The sequence below is a fragment of the Pholcus phalangioides genome, unplaced genomic scaffold (assembly GCF_987345545.1).
Source record: "Pholcus phalangioides strain wild (caught in Gottingen) unplaced genomic scaffold, Ppha-v1.0 ptg000007l_1, whole genome shotgun sequence".
Taxonomy (NCBI): domain Eukaryota; kingdom Metazoa; phylum Arthropoda; class Arachnida; order Araneae; family Pholcidae; genus Pholcus; species Pholcus phalangioides.
This window is the reverse complement of record NW_028301600.1, coordinates 39,298,947-39,313,851: the sequence shown is the minus strand read 5'-3', so window position 1 is coordinate 39,313,851 and position 14,905 is coordinate 39,298,947. Positions and strand designations below refer to the sequence as shown.

The 14,905-nt window shown below is 33.2% G+C and overlaps 1 protein-coding gene across 4 annotated transcripts in view; it reads left to right on the top strand.

Moving 5' to 3' along the window:
• LOC149085258 (mitogen-activated protein kinase kinase kinase kinase 3-like) overlaps positions 1-14,905 on the top strand; it is a 181,958-nt gene that overhangs the window by 88,696 nt on the left and 78,357 nt on the right. For 2 of the 4 annotated variants that reach the window (XM_089233167.1, XM_089233165.1), the window contains 2 exons: positions 2,463-2,539; positions 14,436-14,474. In XM_089233167.1, coding sequence (XP_089089293.1) covers positions 2,463-2,539; positions 14,436-14,474 — 116 coding nt within the window. The remainder of the gene's footprint in view (positions 1-2,462; positions 2,540-14,435; positions 14,475-14,905) is intronic. The other 2 variants (XM_089233168.1, XM_089233166.1) reach the window with 1 other exon arrangement.

The following is a 14,905-nucleotide window of genomic DNA, read 5'->3' as shown; positions in this document are numbered from 1 at the left end:
ACGCAACACTAACCAAGGCTGAGACATACTAACACTATATAACTAGATAATAACACTTAAAAAATATGAGAATGAGAAACGTTTACAGGAAATTAAAATAATTTAAAATATGTTACATTTCAAAGTATACATAAAAAATTGTAGGAAAAATTGCGAAAACAAAATGCTCAACACTTAGTCACAAAGAAGAAATATATATATATATAAGGAATAGAACACACCCCTAAAAAGTATTAAGATACAAAGTACAATTTATACTTATTAGTATTAGCTAACTATCTATTCACTAACACTAAAACAATTAGGAACAAATGAAAAAAAAATTACTGAGAATACCTGGGAAAAAGTATATACTGTTCGCTAACACTAATGCCAAAAAAAACCGATGAAATTATATAAAAGGAGCAGGAAAAACACCAAAATGGCAGGAAACAAAGAACCAGATATTTCCTCTTATACGAGCATGGGGGCAAAGAAATTGACTTTCAACAAAGAAATAACGGCAAAAACCTGGCAAAAGTACAATGAAAATTAAATGAGAACGAGAAAAAAAAGTTTAAGCCCATCAAAAATACACAATAAAAATTTAAAAAATTGAGAATAATAAAAAACACTCATCTCCCAAATCTAACAATTGTGGTCCTTTTAAAAATCCAGTGGCAAAATCAAATTAAAGAGAATAATTTAACACACAATCTAGAAAAATAAAGAAAACACAGCAGAGTTTGAACCAAAAAATAAATAAACAAACACACTAAATGAAACTCACGAGAACGAAGAAAAACACAAAATGGCACACTGACGCCACGGATAATCTCTCAGTAATTCCTTGGAAATGATCCTAGGTAAAAGTAAGCTTATTGGCTGGTGAGCAGAGTGCGATAAAAACATGTCTGATCCCCGCCACGGCCAATAAGACAAAATTATGATTTTTTGAAAAACGTTATAAACTGGATAGACTATTATTTGTCTCGTGATTATCTTAGAGCTCTTGATTGTGAACTAATTCTGGATTGTAAATTTTTTGTACCATTTTCATCGTCATGGATTTTCCATTTGTAATATTTTTCTACATCAATCCCCTGATGCTAGAATCACGAATGTGCAAATTTTCGCTTTTTGGGTTTATTAGTTGGTTGGATCCCTTATTTTGCTATCTAAGTTTTGCCAAAAATGCAAATGTTCAACCCCTATTGAAATGCATATTACAAAGGATCTTATGAAAATTATACTCATAAAGTAACATGGGTTGAGTAAGAGTAAACATTCAAACATCTTTCTAAGTTTTGGGAATTCGCACATTCATGCTTCTGGCATGAGGGGAACGATATATTTTCTATACTTTTTCCTATTTCCATGCTAGTTATTATAATCTATCATTGAAACAGTAGATTCAGTGAGTGCAGTCCAGTTTTGGGACACTTAATATTATAGTTTTTAGTTACTTTCTCTTTTTTCCACTAATTATAAATGCCTTTTTATGTCTATTTTAGTTATTTTTAGTACCTTTTTGCCTGCCTATTTTGACTGTTTTTAGTGCCTAAACTTCCGTGCTCTAATGATAAGAGTCACCTTGTTCAATTCTGAAAACTTTTACTACATGTATTGAAATGTCATCAATTATGATTTCAAAGACCATTTTCTTTAACCCTTTTAGACCTGGTGCACACATGTGGGAGTGACTTTTTCTTGCTGTAAATATTCTTTTTTTTACCTCAGTAAGTTTGGCCCTGACTTCAACGATTAAACACCCTCAATCCTTGAAGTTGGGGCAGAATTCCTGAGGTTCAAAAAAAAAATATCTCCATGAGAGAAAATACCACCTCTACATTTGTACTATCTTGGTCTGAAACAGTTATTGTATTATTGCGCATTGCATGTGGGATTGTTTTCCTTAGCCTAAATTATAGTAAGTTTATTCATTATGCTTGTGTTAGTTTTTTCCTTTAATATTTTCTAATTATATATTTATTTAATTTTAATAATATAATTATTATATTTTTAAATTGAGTTGGTTGGAGCCCTGTTTTTATTATTACAACAGGACACAATTTTCACCAAGAAATTCATTGTTATCTTTAAAATCAACTAATTTATTAATTTTTTTCCATCCAAGAAATTACTAATTTAATTTTTCCAAAAAAATTTCATAAGGGAATTTTTTTGTGGTACAGACAATAATGAACTTGAAATGATGCCAACAGCAGCTTTGGGGGCATGCCTTTCTTAGGTCTTCAGAATAATGTTATATTGAAATTTCACTGTATATAAGCTCTGTATTGTTGCTTTGTGTGGTATTTTATAAAGCAATCTCGAAGATGCATCCTCGGTTTGGTGTCGGGGCAAGTATCACAGTAATATATGACTACCAGTTAGTTAATCCTCTTTTACAGAAAGCTTTTGAAACCTGATCTGTTCATTTTACTTATAGTCTTTATTTTTAATTTCTATTCCCCCTTCAGGAACCAACAGCAGAGAATAGCTATGACTTGGCTACTGCATGGATGGAGGAAGATTTGGATTCTGATGCTTTACGCAAGTAAGATAAAAGCATTTTTTCAACCATTACTTTGTTTTTTATAGCGAAGAAAGTAAACAAAATCATTTTCTGCTGTTGATAAACTGCAATTCTCAATGGATTGTAATGGCAAAATGTGTGTGCAAGAATGTATATAATATTGCATTTTTCTCTCTCAGCATGGCTATATGTACTGGGAGAAAAAAAATTGGTTTGCTGCACATAAATCTATATACAGAGATGCCGCTGTACTCTAATTTACCTGGGTCTTGGGACCCAGGTTATTTTATTTTTCTCACAAAAAAAGTAATCTTGGAAAAAAATATGGTCCCTCCCCATAATTCACTGGTATATCTATGAATTTCTTCCAGCATAGCCCCAGGTCTTTGATCACCTGCTTATATCTCATCATTGAGACAGAGGCGGGCCATGATCTGGGTAGGAGAAAGGGTATCTCTGTGAATCAAATAATTTATTTCTAAAAATAATTATTAAAAATAAATCATACTAAGTAATTCCCATTAAGATTTCCTGTTTGAAATGTTTTCCTGCTTACGTTTTTTATGACGGTTTTTTTTTAAAAACTTTATAAGCAGGATCCACTGTAACTAAAAGTTAGAGGCACACATTTATATATTTACAGTAGAACATCAATTATCCGAACACATCGGGACCGAAGGGTGTTCGGAAAAGTGAAAAGTTCAGAAAATCGATTTCGAAACTAATTCGATAACACAAAGGAATAGATTGAAATTCAGCGACAAAAACCTTAAAATAATTAAAATTAACCGACTTATTCTGAAAGTAAATGAAAAAAAAGCATCACAAAAGAAAAAAATAAATCCATCTTTAATTGCTTCAAAACTTGCTTTGACATTTTGCCTTCCCATCCTGTAATACTTTCAACATTAAAAATTGAAGCGGATTAGTGTTAGGCCACGATTCTAACCATGCGAGACATTTTGTGAAACACTATTATGCCTCACTGTGCATTATTACACCTGCTGTTGGTTCATCTTCATCACTTTCACAGTCCTGATCAACTTGATTGTTCAATTTCCTAATTATTTCTCCATCACACAAAAAAATGATATCCCGGATCATTACTATTAATTTTCAACCACTGCGACACATTCTTTCATGACAGGACTGGAATACAGGGAGTTCCTGAAGCACATCTAAGCATTCTTTCGAATCTGGAAAATTTCAATCATCTTCAGTGGTTACGTTAAAACCATGAAACTACGGGTATAACTTTCTAAACCTTTGCGAGACTTTAGTCCATCTGCTGTTTTCACATTTTTTAAAAAATAAAATTATATAAAAATTATTAATTAATCACACATAAAATTTTCTATTTTATTACAATTTTTTTTAAAATTACTGAGGGTTGCCACACCTAGTCCGTATTCAGCTACAAATTTCCACCATCACCCGCTTTCAATCTTTTTTTCGATGTTTAAAACAACACGTTTTCGTTTTGTCGCCATTCTGCACTTGAGAGAGACAAAAAGTATTGACACTGGCAAAGCTAAAGAAAGATTGAAAAATATCTGTTTTAAGCAAGCTAGGAAAGATACCCCCCCCCCCCGACAAAACCGTGATAAGAACTGTTTTGTTGTGAAGAAGACCCTTGACTCCCTTTCATTAAGGTACACCCACAGGATTAAGATGAATTTGTAGATAAGAAAAAAAGATTACAGCTAAATCTGCTCCTATTCACACGTTTGTTTGATTAAGTAACTGCATACACCGTACCCAGGTCTGCCATTGTTTACATCTATAACTCACAGGTACGGTATGTACAATTGTTTGGAAGTGGATTATTGTACAATAGGACTAAGCTATCGAGTTGGGAGATAAGAGGATTCAAGTTCCAAGAAAATACCAACTGCGTTCAGCATCATTGACTATAGAAAACTGAAAATGAATTAGGTTGAAAAGGGGTTTGGTTGACCGAGTTGTTCAGAAAATTGATGTTCGGATAATTGATGTTCTACTATACTACTAAATCAATCTATAAATTCCCTTCTGATCGATTTTCCGTTTCGTTAAAAGAAATCTTAGCTCTATCAATAATATCTTCTAATTAAATTATATATATATATATATATGTGAGCCAGTGTGAGATTCTCTCTCAGACACTTATCTTCTTATTCCCTGTTTATATAAATCCTTGTGAAGAGATTTCCCGGTAGAATGATTTTATTCTCTCCCTCATGGTCCACCACTTGGATCTGTCGCCTTTTAATTGCCACATATTTTCACACCTGAATATAGGTCATGTATGTTAGATTTGTGTTGGTGAAACTTAACAATGTGCTTGTGTGTGCGCACCCAGCCTTTGGCATGTTTTGTGTCCAGTAGGTGGTGCCATCTATCTAGGGCTGTAACTAGATCCTTACTCAAACTGGGCAAGCATGTATTTTGGCACCAGTGCCATCTTAACGCATGGGGCCCACCCAAGTGTCTCAAGAGAAGAGGAGCCTCAGTGAAATGAGAAGTAGTTAAATTTTTTGAAAATTTGTTAGGTAAGGCCTCAGAAAAATGACTTGGCCCAGGGGCCCACGATGCTCTCAAGACGGCCCTGTTTGGCACCTTGTGTAATGCAGAGAAGAAGCAGTTGTGAAGGGTGAATTCGGCACCTCCTCTAGTCCAGAGCCCGGGGCACTAGACCTGCCTGCTCTCCTGTTCTCTCCCCCTCCTGCTAGTTGTGGCCCTGCATCTATCCTCCAAATTGGTAATGCGTGGATTTGAAATTTAATGTATACATATTTGTGTTGTAGGTCTGTGTGATTGTTGTGACAACCATTTTTCAAAGGAATAGTCAACTCAAAATTAAAAATTTTAGAAAATTGTATTTGTAGCTGATTACCAATGTGCAATCACAGGTTCCAAACCCGGATTTTCACCAAAGGCAAAATCTGGGGCCCATGAATCCTGCCCCCCAAGAAGATAAAAAAATTAGAAAAAGATTTGTAGAAAATTAAAATATTGGGAAAAAATACATTCTTATACTATCTGTTAATTTAAAATTCTTTTTGAGTGTTAGTGACCCACAATTTCTGTGGAAAAAATCCTTGTGCTCCTCCGAAAGCCGATTCTGAGTACACACTCCTGATTTTTGCGATGCAAAACGGTGACTACCACATAGCAGCTAGATGACAAAACTGGATATTCAAGGTAGAGTTCTTACAGATTAATTTTTTTTTTCTGAACGATTTCGGAAAATGTTTTACAATTTGAACCGGCATTTCAATCCTTTACGATTTTTCAAAAAATGCATATTCACAATCTTGTAGGAACAAGGCGAATTTATGCCATATAGATGCTATCTTTAAATGCCAGCAGATAGCCACGAAAGTACCATAATTTCCGGTATGTAACCAGAGGAGAGAAAATCTGCAAGGGAATAAAAAATGTGAAATTTGAAACTTCTGTGCACGGCCCCTCATTCAGGGAAGCAACTAGATATCCGTCATCTTATTCGTCAACAACCGTGTGTATATCAATACACAGAGGAAACTCTGCGCTGTACTGCACCAAAATTAACATCCTGCGCCATCCTGCTCCAATCATGTATTTTCATATTTTTGTGCTCCAAATAGCCAAAATAATGAATTTTGCCTCAGTATGCCCGAAATTTCGGAAATGACACCATAAACAATTTTGTTCCTGCTTGCCGCGAAGCACTTCTTTCTGAGACGAACATTTTTTATTCCTCTGTACTATTCAGCATCACCTCCTTCCATCTTCTGTAGTCATGCTATCTTGTGACCTTGAAGAAAAAGTGGTCTCTGTTTTAAAGTAGTTTGACTACACTGTAAAGTAGTGTTGGGAAAAAACTTGTGGGCTAACCATGTGTGCTTTTCACACTTTGTAAGCACTACAGAGATATTTTTATATTTGAACGTAAATTTTCAATCAAAAAATATTTAATTTTTATTTATCCTTCGCAATGTTACCCCGAGCCAGTTTTTTTAAAGTGCTACAAACATATCGAACCGATAATCCATCTCGTTCCTCGTTGAAAGAGTTGCCGAAATTAGAGAGGTGGTCACAGATTTATTTTTTTATAATCAATTTTTGAATTTTCCATGCAAGTTCCTGCGCTCCACTTTGTTTACGAAAATTGGATTGGGATAACGGCAGCCCTTTATTTAAACTATCTGCCCCTCATCTGTCATTCCATCGCGAAACCCTGATAATAACCATGATCGTGCAGCTGGAGATGGTTTGCAATGGTCTTTTTGCTTTAAAGCACAAATGTTAGTCAGTTTCTGTTTTCAAAAAAAGAAAATGAGTCACACTGCAAGCAGCAGAAATTACTATAGTTGACCACCATTGCGTCAAATTCTGATTTTTTGCGAAAATTTTTTTCGTTGAGCAAGTCTGCCGAATTACGAATTACTAGCCGAATGCTAATTTAGCAACTTTGCTGAATAACTAGTTTTAAATCGCCAATGTCACCAAATAACGTGTTAAATATCCAATGTTGCCAAATAATGAGTCAAATCTCAAATCTCACCAAATAATGAGTCAAACCGCCAATCTCACCAAATGAGGTGTGTTGAATCACCAAACATTGTGTTGATTCTTCCGAAATTCTCTCCCATTTTGAAAAAATTTTCTTTCTGAGTATAAAAAAATTGAAAACTCTTGGACTTTTTTAAAAACTTTAAACTTTTAGCCCATTTAAACTGCTGCTGTTCCAGACAACAAATAGTACTCTCAGCAAGCAAAAAGTGTGTCATTTTAAATGGTCCTTTTTCAAAATTTCTGGTATCTGACGAGCTATGGCACATCAGTGACTCCACTGAGTAATGATAAAATATGATTTTTGGAAAATAATTTCCAATTTTTCTCTTTAACATCTTTGATTTAACCGTATTCACAATTTGATGATAATTTCTTCTGGTCCCATGATGTGCTAAACTTGATTTTCACTCCACATGGGCTCTTCACATGCCTAAAAAAAATTGTCTAGAACAGCTCATCAATAAAAAGTTTTGTGATTGAATTTTTTTAATTTTTAAAAATCATTGGTGAAAAAAAAAACCATAGGAGAAAAAATATTTTTAATTATTTTTTCTCAACAAAAGTAAGCCATAAAAAATTACTGATGGTTTGTGTTTACATTGCAGAGTTGATACAGTCAAACTCTCATATATCAAAGTGCTTTTGACAATTGATGTTATTTTGAGTGAAGCTGTTTAGGTTTTTGCAGCTATCTCAGGCTTGAAGGCCATAGTATGTTTCAGTTAGTTCTCAACACTAGTGATTATTATTATCAGGAGAAGTCAGTAAAACTTTAACAAAAAAAAATTGAAAAAATTACTCTAAGTTATCAAAGATTCAAGTTTTATAGAACTTTAGTTTTTTTTATAGAAAATATATTACACATAAAACTAAAACTGTTTCCAAGTGTAAAAAAAGTAACATGAATTTGGAGGTATCAAATAAAGAATTTCAGAACTTCAACTGTGCTTCATGAGTAGCTTTTTCCTTAGCAGGAACATTATGTTATTATCAGGGTTGGCAGGCTTTTGATGATTTAAACTGCCACATCAAAAATCCTCTGTCCATAACCTTGAATATTGTTTTTCAGTCTAAAAATTTCCATAGAAAATACTCATTGATTACATGTAATATTTAAAGTGACCGTGTTACACAAAGAATAAATATTCAACCCTTAACTGGTATTGTGGTGCCATTTTAATCCCAGCAAGTATTAACGGATTTGAAAAATCAACAAAAAGTGTTTTCATAAAAGCAATGGATTTTTTACATGACTTCATTCATCTATCAATTAAGTCACTAAATAATTTTTCAAATTTAATTATTTTCTCAAAAATGATCTTTTACTAACTAATACACACATTTGAAAGAAATGGAGAGGTACATGATCTTTGAATTTTTTTAAAGTTATATACTAAATTTTTAAAATGCAATTTTCAGGATTAAAAAAAACATATGATTAAAATATACTCAGAAAATAAAATTTGCAACTTAAAATAATAGTTACTACATTTTCACAAACACTGAAATTAGTTTTAGTCTAAGTCAGAAACACAGTACTTGCACACAACGCCACGACATGTTGATCACGCAAATCTTACGTACAATTCACTACCCCCATGCTCACATCAGATATTCAATGTTTTGCAATTAATTTGAAACTGTTATTGAGAAAACTGGTGCTCTTCCGAAACACTGTTTCAATCTGAACACTCTGTCTTATGCAAGTGGGTCATTTTGACCCCCCACAGAAACTTTGATCAATGATATAGAGGGAAGAAAATAATAGAACATCTTAAATTTATCAAACGTTTAAACAACTAGCGTGAAAGATACTGAAAATAGGATGGTCCAGGTGCATTTCTTTCTCAAGTGATGGCAAGATAAACAATGTTGGGGGTCGAGATGACGCAACTACGCATGTTAATATGATTGTGAAATAATTTTGTACTCTCTACAGAATTATTTTGGACAATATATATCAGGGTTGTGGTTTTAGACAGAACACATGGATTTTACTGAACAAAACTGTACTTAACTTCAAAAAGCCAATGTATAACATGAAGACCAATAGGTTTTTGTCAATGAAAGTGGCATACTGAACGCCAATTAATTGAAAATTTAAAAAAATTATCAAAATCCAAATTTGTCAAAAAAGAATTGAAATTGAGTGAAAGCAAAAAAAAGCTGTTCGTAACTGTCACTACACTTTTTTTTTATTACACTGCTCAACACTGATTTTTTGTCAAGTTATTTCAGTGATTTTGGGGGCTCTGAATCCGAATCTGGCATTCGTTTTATCAGATTGGCTCAAATTTTCGAGATAAAATGGAAATTAAATTTCAGTGGTAATACATAAGCATCATAAAATCACATTGAAACTGCAACTGTGCAAAATGTAAATCAATAACAAACTTAATATCAATAACAAACTTAATATCAATAACAAACTTAATATCAATAACAAACTTAATATCAATAACAAACTTAATATCAATAACAAACTTAATATCAATAACAAACTTAATATCAATAACATAGATACTAGCGATGTCTCATGGTGATATAAATGTAATAATATATTGAATAGAATGAAAAAATAAATAGAAAATTAAAAGTAAAAATTTGACACAAATTAGTGGCTTCAGACTACATTGAAATAGTGAGAATATGTATTTCAAAAACTAGAGCCAGTTCAGCAAAAGTAAAGTCAGTTTTGAAATCAGCAGCCAAAATATACCCTAAAAAAAGTTGCAACTTTCTTTCACACATTTTTTCTTTTTTTGAGCAGTGTTATAGGCCTATTAATACACTGTAGAAACTGTTTACTCTTTTTTGCCAATGCAGTCGCTTTTCTTTTTTTAATGCTAATACTTGAAATAATGCTAATAAGCCGCATCCTGGATTTTGCTGATCGTTATCACGGCATAGTCTGCAAAGCTAACAGAATTTCATGCATGTTATGTATGGCATACCGCAAGTGCAATGCCCATACATTTTTATATGCTTTCTCTGTGTACATTTGTCGGACTCTGGATTTCTGTTTACAAGTATGGAGCCCTTACAAAATTAAGGACATAAAGCCCCTTGAAAAGCCACAAAGGTCATTTACCAAACAAATAGCTGGCATGAGCGGCTGGTCTTGTTGAGAGAGGCTTTAATTTATGAGTTTGTAATCACTGGAATGGCGTAGAATCGCTGCAGATCTGAAAATGTGTGCTACAAACTAGTTCACGAAATGGTTTAGGTATCCTTCGGGATAACCTATCTTCGAGATCATGGACAGACGAGTCAACCTACAGAGGCATCACTTCAAAATAATAATACCAATGGCAAGAAGAGATTGCTTTTTCCATTTGCCGATGTCATGTGATGGAAGTCTGCCATCAAAACGTGTATGCATCTCCTACGCAAGATTTGCCTCCACTATTGAGGATTTCGACCTGGCTCTGCAATGTGAAGTGCTTTCCCTTCTGACTATTATTTCTAATTTTTATTATTTATTCATTATTATTTTATTATTAATTTTCGAGTGTACTTGTATTTCATGCCTTTGAGGTTATTGTAAATGAATAAATAAATAAATAAACCACAAGCTGATAGAACAACCTAAAATAACATGACACATTTTAGAACAACTTAAAATGTGTCAGAAAATCTAAAAGTACAGTAAAACACTCTTAACAGTCACCCCTCAGATGCGGTCATCTTGGTTTTACGGCCAAATAAAAATAACCTGGCAAAAAGCCTGTTTAATTACTGAATTTTAACCCCTGTTTAATGGTTTCCCTCAAATACGTTTATGAACACCATTTTCATCATTCATTCCATTGGACTAAAACCCTGCGTGGACACCAATAGTTGAAATTTTGGTTTTAAATTATGCTCACTAGATGGCAGCACAATTTCTATTTGATATTTGATCTACTTTTTGACTATTTCTCAATGAAATTTTGGCTTGAAGTTTAACTTTTCGCAACTCTGATGTCAGTTTTCTTGTTGTGCTCATGTATTTTAAATAATTTCACGCTGTTTAGAATGGCCAGCTCTAGTAATTGTCGCTCTCTGTCACTGAGAGACGAGATTCTGAAGAGAAAAAAGTGATGCCATCAAATACAAAGGAAAATGTAAAATGGGAGTTGGTGCTCTTGCAAATGAATTGAATGTTGCAGGGACACAGATATGTTCCATTTCAAATCAAAAGGAACATTGGCAGGAAGAATGGCTGAAAAGCTGAAATCAAATTATGAAAAATAAGTTTCTGAAGACAGAAGGACTTGCCATAGACACAGTTGTGTAAGGTTTGTTTGTTTAAGCAACAATTGACGTGTTTTTGACCTGATTCTACAAGAAAAAACTCCAGCAACTGCAGAAGAATTTGGACTCGTAAACTTCAAAGCTTAAAATTGTGGGTTGGATCGATTTCGTGTGCATTATGAAATTCTATTTAAGAAATTTTGTGATGAATCTGTTGATGTCAGTGATGAAGTGTGCGAAGACTGGAGTAAAAAGTTGCTAAAAATTATTAAGGGATATTCAGTCAATGATATATACCATATGTGGCCAACAGCTGGACCCGCAGACTGCATGCAACCAATGTTTGAAGGAGTTGAAATACTCAGCAAAACCCACCAAACATAGATTTATTAGTTTTTCCAAAAGATGTAAATTCAGTATGTAAACTTTGTATAATATTTCTTTTGTAATTTTAATTGTGTATCTGTGCAATAATTATGTACTTTCATGACTCAACACATTTTACATTTTCAGAATTTTGTTTATTTGCAACCCACCTTTGATGCGGTCATCTCTCTTTTATGGACAAATTTTTTTGTCCCGGAAATGTCTGTAAAAGAGGGGTTTTACCGTATCTGGAAGAGTGATTTGGTTTTCGTCGTAGGTGTTTCGTTATTTTGTTAGCCCCCTTTTGTCAAAATGCTGATTTGAAGGTGATGAAATCTGTTTGATAAATGAATATCAGTTTGTAATATCAAGTATAATAATATATTTGAATATCAGTATAAATATCTGTTTGTATTAACTGTTTTAACTTTCACACTTTTTTTTTTATTTGGTTGTAGATATTATCCATTCTGATTTCAATTTTTCATGAATGGTTTTTGAGGCAGAGGTTTTGGACAGTTTTGGGGACCATTCAAGTATTACATCAGCAGATTTTTAGCCATTTCTGAAACTCCCTTCCCCTTGTCAGCAAAATATCAGCTCTGCTCCTACCTCCTGACGTATATTGGGATAAAAGATAAAAGGGGTGCAAGCCCTCTCCAATGCACCCCTAGACGATCAAAAATTTATTTTTGATGCAAAATATACTTAAAAAATAATTAAAATATCAGAAGAAAATACTTGTATATGTTATAAAATACTTGTATATGTTATAAAATACTTGTATATGTTATAAAATACTTGTATATGTTATAAAATACTTGTATATGTTATAAAATACTTGTATATGTTATAAAATACTTGTATATGTTATAAAATACTTTATATGTTAATATAACCAATTTCTATGTTAATTTCAATGCTATTCAAAGACTATGAACTGAAAATTTCTGTTCAAGAAATTCAATGCGATCCACCCCCTAATCCTTTTGCACCCCCTCCAAGGGTCAATCCTGTATATGCCTGTGATTGGATTGTTGATTTAAACATCATTTAAATCCCTCCTCCCTCCCTTGTCATCAAGAGTCAGCAAATCCGAAACTCCCTTTTCCCCATTGATGCTGACCTAATATTTGAATGGCCCTTAGGAAAGTTTTTAATGCAAAGGTTTTGGACAAAGCGGGGTAAAAAACCATGGTATTTATATATATACTGTGGTTCTCACCATACTGTCCTGAACTTGCCAACCCTGATACAGTAGTTGTTCCTTATAACGACTGTCTGTTATAACGACCGGTCCCAAATATTTTCCTATTTTCACCATGTTATTTTTATCCAGTATAACTGCCAGTAAATATCATTCAATCCATTGCGATGACCAAACTCAGCTCAGTCCTCTCATTTCTTCTTTCTTTTATTTTGCAAAGATAAGGACAAAATCTGTCGTTGAGTGTGTCAGTCCTTCACCTTAATTATTTAGAGAAGAAAGGTTATGAAAGATAGATAGTTCAAAGATAAAACATTGGTACTTCTATGGCACTTCTACTTCCATAGAAGTCGGCGCCATCACTGGAAACTTTGCTTACTGTTTCATTAGGTGGGAACAAAGAATACTGTTATAGAATTATCAAATTTTAAAATTAGGGAGGGGGGAGTGGCAAAATAATGTTTGCCCAAGGTGGTAAAAATCCTAGTTATGGCCCTGTCTCTGCTCCATCCAGATTTTTTTCTTAAGCAGCGATTTTTCCAAATGTTGGAAACTAGATTTCAATAAGGAAAAATCCTTGCATATTGCTGATTGATTGGCTCCATCTTCAATACGTTAGATTATTTTTATTTTATCAATTCAAAATGCTTTCCTTTTCACAGAATTCACCATTTTTACTGATTTTTTTTAAGATACTGCTGAGAAATGGCAAAATGTCTGTTTAGTCCGAAGCGGTTATATGGATATGAAGACAGCGGCAGGAGATAGAAAGGAGGGGCATGAGATGCCTCTAGGTCTGTTCCACTAGTGTTCCGAGTTTTCAAGGGATTGTTTGAAAAGAGTGGGGTCTCCTAGAAATGGTAGGGAGGGTGAAAGAGTTGGATCTGACACAGAAGTCAAGGAATGCTGTCTTTCGGGATCCTAATATGTGTAATCTTACCTTTGAAAAAATGGGAAAAAAATCTGCTGAAGGGACATTTCAGTTCACTATAAGCAGACTTCCATTTTCCTAAGCAGTTCACTATAAGCGTTTAAAATAACATTAGTTGAATTGGTGTTCAGTTGGGACAACTGAGAGAAAAAGTTCACTAACCGAGAGTTCACTATATCCCGGGTTCACTATAGCGAGGTTCAAATGTACTTGTAAAATATACAATTTGAATAGAGCATAGCATAAAAGCTGAAGGAAAGGTTTTGGTGTAGATACACTTAAGTTTACTATAAGTTAGATGCACAACCTGTCTTTCTCTTTACAAAATTGCAAATTATAATTAATATTTTGTTTTAATTATTGTAATAAATTGACATTTATAAATAAAACATTGCAAAAAAATAAGTTTCTCATCATTATGTTATATACTTATTCTACTCAAAACATCATTCAAAAGCATTTTTCCATTTTTTGAGGGTGTAAACCAGTTTTTGATGCTGGTCACATTGAAAAACTCAACCTTGGTTATTATTCAATATTTCCTGTGAATATGTAATATTTCTGTATAGTGTAATATTTATTTAATATTTCTGACTTTAAAATAAAAAATGCAGAATCACATTGAAATTTTTTTTCAGGAGTCTGCTTGAGAGCATCGATGAAGAGTTACGGAAACGGTATTTGTTTTATTGAAATAATTTTTACATTAAAATTTTTTAGACCTCAGAGTTCAACTTTTAATCCTTAAATGCCTAGCTTTGCATAAATTATACAGATTATTTAAACAAGCATATTTAGTTTTGTTTCACTTGTTCTAATGGGTATTGTTTTTTATCATTAGATTTCTAGTTTAATAGATGCTTTTCAAGAACTTCAGTTTTGATTGATACTCTCTGAAAAAATAATAAAACTTTGTTTAGAATTATTTTCAAAAGAATTGCTCTCAGATTATGAGAAAATTATTTTGTGTGAAGTATTCTTATATGGCTCATATATCATTTATGTATTGCAACCAAGCATGTTAATTTTCACTGTTTTTTGTATCACTATAAGGTTTGCTTATGTGTATGCCCCTCCATATAGGCAATAGTTTGCTCTGAATTACTTT